We start from the raw sequence: 6,890 nt of genomic DNA on the forward strand, positions 1-6,890 counted from the left end.
CTACGTTTGCAAGTATACACAGCCACAAAGATACCTACCAGGTCCTATCACTAGAACAACTCAAAAAGCCAGCTAAGGCTGGGCAGCCGTGGAGCACACCTTTAATCCTAGCACTCGAGGGGGCAGAGGCACGCCGATCTCCTGAATTCAAGGTCAGCCTGGTCCAAAGAGTGAATTCCAGGACAGGCTCCAAAGCTAACCCTCTCTTGAAAAAACAAAAACAAAGAAGTATAAGCAACAATGTGGAAAAACTGGCATCCTAAACACCACAGGGAAATATGTAGCTTCTTTGGAAAAGAACCTGGCAGTTTTTCAAATGATTAAATTAAGGCACATGTGGTGACCTGAGAAAAAATTGGCCCCCAAAGGGAGTGGTACTATTAGGAGCAGTGGCCATTGGTAGAGTGGGTGTGGCCTTGTTGGAGTAGGTGTGGTCTTATTAGAGGAAGTGTGCCTATGTGGGGCTGGGCTTTGAGGTCTCATATTTTCCATGATTCTATCACGGAAAAATGCCAAAGCATTAAAACCCAAAGAAAGAATGGGAACTTGTTCCAGGCTAAAGTGCCTTGCTGGGCAGCACATCCCAGCAGCAGGGCTTTCTTACTTAAAGGACATTGCTGGGCTCAGTCCAAATAAATGGCATCAGGTCTGAGGATGAAACAGCAGTACCAAGTCCATGTCGACGTTCTAACTTTAATGATTGCATTGTTGAGAAAACATACTTTTTGGAAGCAAAACAAAATAAACCACCACCAACAACAACAAAAACCAAAACAGTAAGACTGAGGTGACAGAATCATGTCAATTTATTACAAAACAGTATTAAGATTTTTAAAGTGTTAATACTTTATAAGCTTTCTACACATTTCAGACTATCTTTTAAAGAATTAAAATACAACTGGGCGGTGTCCCAGCACTCGGGAGGCAGAGGCAAGCGGATCTTGAGTTCAAGGCCAGCATGGTCTACAGAGTTCTAGGACAAAGAGGAAACCCAACCCTTTCTTGAATGCCCCCCACAAAAGAAGAATAATTAAAAGACACAAAAAAAGGATGAAAGCAATTTATTCTAGACAATCCTCTCTCTGTCTGAATCATTAAACTTATGTGAAGCTACTAGCTTACACCCAGGGGCCTACACTTGCTTTCTGACACTAATAGGTTACTCATTATCCCTTTGTTTGGCTTTTACCGGTTTTCAATTTCTTCACATAATCACTTAGGCAGTAACACATGAGTTAAAGAGTTTTTCACCAAATCAAATTACCTAAAACTCTTCTGTATACTTTTTCCTTTATTAAAGTGTTTCCAGCACTGTACTTTCCTTCTAAGGACTGGCATATTTAGACAATGGGCTGCAGTATATATATATATTTTGGTTTTTTAAGACAGGGTTCTCTGTAGCTTTGGAGCCTGTCCTGGAACTCACTCTGTAGACCAGGCTGGTCTCAAACTCCTAGAGATCCTCCTGCCTCTGCCTCCAGAGTGCTGGGATTAAAGGCATATACCACCACTGCCCGGCGAGGAGTGCATAATTCTTACTCAGAAGTTTACTGAACATTATTCCTGCATCAGACTAAAAAAGAAAAAAAATTCCCTGAAGGCACTTTTTCATTTCATATGATTTGTACTCCAATGCTTTTGTAGTAAAAATACATTTAAATATGAAATTAGCAAAATGTAGCATACAAAACTTAACGCAGAGCAATAAGTTATCATCTAGCCACAGGACAGTTGCTACACTTCCTGTATAAATCATATCCGAATGTAATCTTTTAGAACCATGCTGAAATACATTTTGCAATGTTAACTGTACACATCCGTGTCTTTCATCCTTCATATCATCTGCTGCATTAAGCTGCCAGCTCCTGCTGGGATCCACAAGATGGAACAAATAAAGAAGCAGTCATTTCTCAAGGCTTGAGAAATCTGGTCCGCCCTTTGTGTAGTTTCCTGAGATTTCTGCACCACTGAAGTCAAAACCAGGGTTCTGAAAGACATAAAATAACAAAACTTACAAGATGTTGAATTCACAGTTGACAAAAACAAAACAAAACAAAAACCAAAAATATCACTGCAAGCACCCATGGGAAAATGAAAAACAAGAGGCACCTTTCAGATCTGTTGGTCTTTACAGAAAGAGATGCATGTGACAACGCTAGTGACCGTACAGCGAAACATCTTTCAACTTCACTGTCTGTATAAAAGATCTTAACCTTTTCTCGGGGCAGGGTGTATTATAGACTGAACACAGAGCCTCCTTTAAGCTAGGCAGGTACTCTATTCTGATTTATACCAATTTTCAATTTAATTGTTTTCTTTTGAGACGTGGTGTAGCTATGTCGCCCAGGCTGACCTTGAACTTGCAGTTCTCTTGTACCATCCTAAGTAGCTGAAATTAAAGGTGAATATCACCAAGCACAGCTAATAGCTGGTAATTTTTTGAAGCTTACTATAAGCCATGCAGAGTTCTAAGAGCTATATGTATATTAGCATAGTGATACACATTATATACAGTGGAGTACTGCTGTAAGCTTCAGACTTTTCTGGGGGCATTTCATTTGTTTAACAGACATTTATTGAGCCCCATACAACTTGGAAAATACCACTAAATACATATAGATTTCAAAAGTAAAAGAATTTAAGACTTCTAGAGGAGCTTATACTGCAGCAGGAAAGCACAAATATCAAACCATAAATACTGACACAGATTTCGGCAAGCTTGACTTGTACAAAGAGACCAACAGGAATCACTTTTGACTATGCAGACTACATAATTTCTCTCATAAACACTTGATTATAAGAAACTGCTATATATAAAACATATTAATAAGTGAACAAAGGTTATGTCTCTGTAAAACTTTACCTGCAGAGACATACAGAGGGTTGAATCTCCCCAGGCGACAATTTGCCAACCTCTGACTTAGTGTGCTAAAGCTTGTAAGTGCTATAAAAAAGCTAAACAGAAAGTATGGCAGGAAAAAGAATTAGAGAGAAAATTATAGACTTAAATGGGATCGCTAAAATTTGATGAGCTGAAACTACAGAATAAATATTCCAGTCAGAATCAGCAGAGAGCCAGGCATGCTGGCACATGCCTTTAATTCCAGTATCTGGGAGGAAGGTATCTGTTCATGGCCAGCTTGACCTGATTTTATATGTGCGTGTGTGTGTGTGTGTGTGTGTGTGTATTACACACACACGCACATAGAAAGTTCCAGTACAGCCAGACCTACACAGTGAGATACTGTCTCAAAGGAAAAAAAAAATGCAAGAGAGAAAGAGAAAGGGAAAAAAAAAAGAAAAAAGGAGTGGGTAAGAAGTAATTGATCAATTATCCCATTAAAAGAAGGAAGAACTTGGAGAATTCTGAGAAAAAAACACACTGATCTGACTTGAGCTATCAAAAGACATCTTTAATGGCTACTCTAAGATGACTATTTGGGTAAGAGTCAAGGAGGCTAGTCAGAAACTTTGGCCGGGTGGTTGTGACGCACACCTTTAATCCCAGCACTTGGAAGGCAGAGAGGCAGGTGATTTCTACGAGTTTGAGGCCACCCTGGTCTACAGTGAAGAATTCTAAGACAGGCTCCAAAGCTACAGAGAAACCCTATCTCGAAAAACAAAAAACAAAACCCACCAAACAAACAAACAAAGAAAAAAACAGACAAAAAGACCATAACTGAGATGGCAGCAGAAGTTTGAGGTGGGGGACTAAAACAAAGAAGGGATCTCTCACCTTGTTACAATATGTACTTTACAGTGTTCCAGTGTTTTAGGCTTATTATTCATGAATTACTGATATGAATTCAGCAATCTTAAGTTCACAGTAACAAACATATTTGTGAAATTTAAAACCCACACACGCTGGGGTGGTGGTAGCATATGCCTTTAATCTCAACACTCGGGAGGCAGAACAAGATGGATCTCTGTGAGTCTGAGGTCAGCCTGGTCTACAGAGCTAGTTCCAGGACAGCTAGGGCTGTTACACAGAGATACCCTGTCTAGAAAAACCAAAAACTAAAACCCACATAGTAGGCTATTTTCTTACCGTTCACTTTAAAACTCACCCAGGAGGTTTTTTTTTTAACTACTTCGTATAATGGCTTATGAACGAATACCCGCATTTGGATCGTGTAACTCTACATACTCACAGCTGCACCCGACTTACTTCTTTCTGGAACCGCTCTAATGTAAGTTTTCTCTGCATTTGGTCTTGTACCCAGGGATCAGCTGCATATTCAGATTCTAGAAGAGAAGTCCAACAGTTTGCAGCGTCTCTCTTGGTCTTTGTCAGGACAATGCGGACCATTTTTCTATCCTCTAAAATACAAATGAGAAACAAGTTACAGAGAAATTACAGAAGGAGTTAATCCTTGCAGAAACAAGTTACAGAGAAATTACAGAAGGAGTTAATCCTTGTATTTTCTAAGACTGTCAGGCAATTCTGATATACAACTGTTCCCAACACATTTCTTCATCTTTAACAGCTACAAGGACAAGATTTAAAACAAAGAACAGTATCACAATCTACTTTTTAAATTTTATGAATCACAGTAATTATTCTTACCCAAAGTCCATGTTCCTTCATCAGCAATTGTAGAATCAAATAATTTTCCCTGGGAAATAAATATAAGGTTCTAAGGATACAACATTACATTTTATACATTCTCATAATTAAGATTTGGCTCATTTCAATCTAAGCCACATCTTAGACTAGTCCAGCCTAACTGTAGGGGCTCAACCCTGAACTTCCTCCTACTCAAAGGGACCCCGGTTTACAAAATTTGACATTCTTAGCATTGGAAACAACACAGGATGCTCTAAACAAAACAAAAAAGACACACTACTCATTACGGATAGAATAAATGTGAAATTAATTATAAAATGCTTTACCAATCAAAATGAACAATCATGATAAAACTAGAAGAAATGTTCTATTTTATTTATTTCTTGAGGGAGGATCTCTGCCAGTGTTCTCAACCTGTGGGACGCAACCCTTCTCTTCTGGGTGTCCCATATTAGATATTTATAGTACGATTCGGGGTTTTTTGTTTTTTTTTTTTCGAGACAGGGTTGCTCTGTAGTGTCCCGGAACTAGCTCTTGTAGACCAGGCTGGTCTTTAACTTAGAGATTCACCTGCCTCTGACTCCCAAGTGTTGGGATTAAAGGTGTGCACCACCACTGCCAGGCCAACAGTATGATTTTTAACAGTAGCAAAAAATAACTTTATTTATGTCACCCCAACAAGAGGAACTGTACTAAGGGGGCTACAGCATTTGGGAAGTTTAACAACCACTGTTCTGTGTAGTCCTGGAGCTCAATATATAGACTTGACTGGACTTGCCTGCCTCTGGTTCTCAAAATGCTGGGATTAAAGGCATATGCCACAATGCCTGCCTTAAAAATGCTACCTTTTAAAGCAAATGTTATTAAAAGCCAGTTCAATCTCTTCCGAAAAGCTGGCACTAGAAAAAGCCAATTTCTTAAGGAGAGTTAACCACATACTGCAGATTTTGATGTCAAATTAGCTGTGACTAATTTTTCATCTTCTCCTGCCCAAGGTTACAAAACATGGTACCAGTCTCCCTTCACCACTACACTGCATGGGCATCAATCAGGTTACACATCTAATCAAGGAGAGAAATTCAATCTCAGATTGTTATGTGAATATTCTTTCTTTCTTTCTTTTTTTTTGAGACAGGGTTTAGGATTTTTCTGAGATTTGTAGAGCAGACTGTCCTCAAACTCACAGAACTCTCCCTGCCTCTAACTTTGGGATTAAAGGCACCATCACCCGGTTTGTGAAAATTCTTTAAAAAAAAAAAAATGGTATAACCAGATTCAAAATGTATTGGTGAAATCAAATAGAAGAGGCAGTATTTTCTTCACACACCTCTTCATTATCTTGATGATCGTCAACATGCAAGAAACCTGCAGTTTAGAAAGCCAATCTGACATTTTCATCCACTACCCTAGTCTTGTTTGTTATTCCTCTATTTGCCTGCCTACACATCACCGTTTTGTCTAGTCTCTGGGACTTAGATCAGTGCCCGGAAAATGATGCGCGTTTGCTCTTTTGATCTAGTTAGCCTTCTGTCAGAGGAATTAAGAAGCAGCAGAAATCTGTTTTAGAAACAACAAGGAAAACGGAATCTTTACATTACCACCCACTCAAGGTCAGCAGCTCTGGGAGCGGGTGCTACGAGGAGACAGACCCCTCGCCAGATCCAGTTCCTTTCTGCCAGCCAGGAACTGACCTTCCCACCCAGCAGTCATCCCTCTGAAACCGTGAATTTTAGGACTCGGGGTTCGGGGAGGCCAGAAGGAGGAAACTCGGGACAAGCCCTGGCTGGCTACCTTGAGGATCTCACGGCCACCCACGGCCAGAGCCACATGCCGGCTCTGCAGGCCGCACTGGATGTCCTGCGCGCGAGTGCCCGGAGGCACCTGGACTTCAATGAACACCTCCTCCAGGGTCTGGTACCACTGGCCCCACGGCGTCCCGCACGGGACCACCCCACTACGCTCCTCAAACGGGGCAGACATTCTCCAGAAGCCACGCGGGGACAAGGCTCCGAGTGAGCACGGCACGGGCGGGATGCAACTTGAGGTCACCGCACATGCGCAGGAGACCAAGCTGGCGCGTCCGAGCGTGCAGATTTTTCCCTTTCAGCGCCCATTCAGGACACTCGCGAGACCTGGGGTGAAAGAACCGAAGCCCGGCGATGTCGACATCCCAAGAACGGTGACGCCAGAACAAAGGAGACCGGCGCTCGCGACCTTTTAACCTGTGTGACGCCGAAAACACGGAATCGCCGGCGGGGCGCCTGTGCAGTGCGCTTGCGCGAACGGTGAGTCAACTTAAGTAACGCCGGACGGGACTGGCTGG

At 41.6% G+C, this 6,890-nt stretch overlaps 1 protein-coding gene across 1 annotated transcript; it reads right to left on the minus strand.

Annotated features, from left to right (window-relative positions):
- Nucleotides 1-673: 673 nt before the first annotated feature.
- On the minus strand, nt 674-6,837 carry Nudcd2 (NudC domain containing 2). Its single transcript, XM_075941311.1, has 4 exons — nt 6,359-6,837; nt 4,568-4,616; nt 4,169-4,320; nt 674-1,987 (listed from the first exon to the last, which is right to left on the minus strand). Exons 1-4 carry the CDS (start codon nt 6,545-6,547, stop codon nt 1,904-1,906), a joined length of 474 nt encoding a protein of 157 aa, XP_075797426.1. The 5' UTR covers nt 6,548-6,837; the 3' UTR covers nt 674-1,903.
- Between the last annotated feature and the right edge of the window lie 53 nt (nt 6,838-6,890).

The sequence above is a fragment of the Microtus pennsylvanicus genome, chromosome 11, assembly GCF_037038515.1.
Source record: "Microtus pennsylvanicus isolate mMicPen1 chromosome 11, mMicPen1.hap1, whole genome shotgun sequence".
In the NCBI taxonomy this organism is placed as follows: Eukaryota; Metazoa; Chordata; class Mammalia; order Rodentia; family Cricetidae; genus Microtus; species Microtus pennsylvanicus.

What these genes read in the sequence shown, in the direction of transcription:
- Nudcd2 (XM_075941311.1), bottom strand. Translation starts at nt 6,547, where the DNA reads ATGTCTGCCCCGTTTGAGGAGCGTAGTGGGGTGGTCCCGTGCGGGACG. An exon ending in GTGGCCGTGAGATCCTCAAG is followed by an intron (nt 4,617 to 6,358) that starts GTAGCCAGCCAG and finishes TTTATTTCCCAG; the next exon opens with GGAAAATTATTTGATTCTAC. An exon ending in TAGAGCGGTTCCAGAAAGAA is followed by an intron (nt 1,988 to 4,168) that starts GTAAGTCGGGTG and finishes TATGTCTTTCAG; the next exon opens with AACCCTGGTTTTGACTTCAG.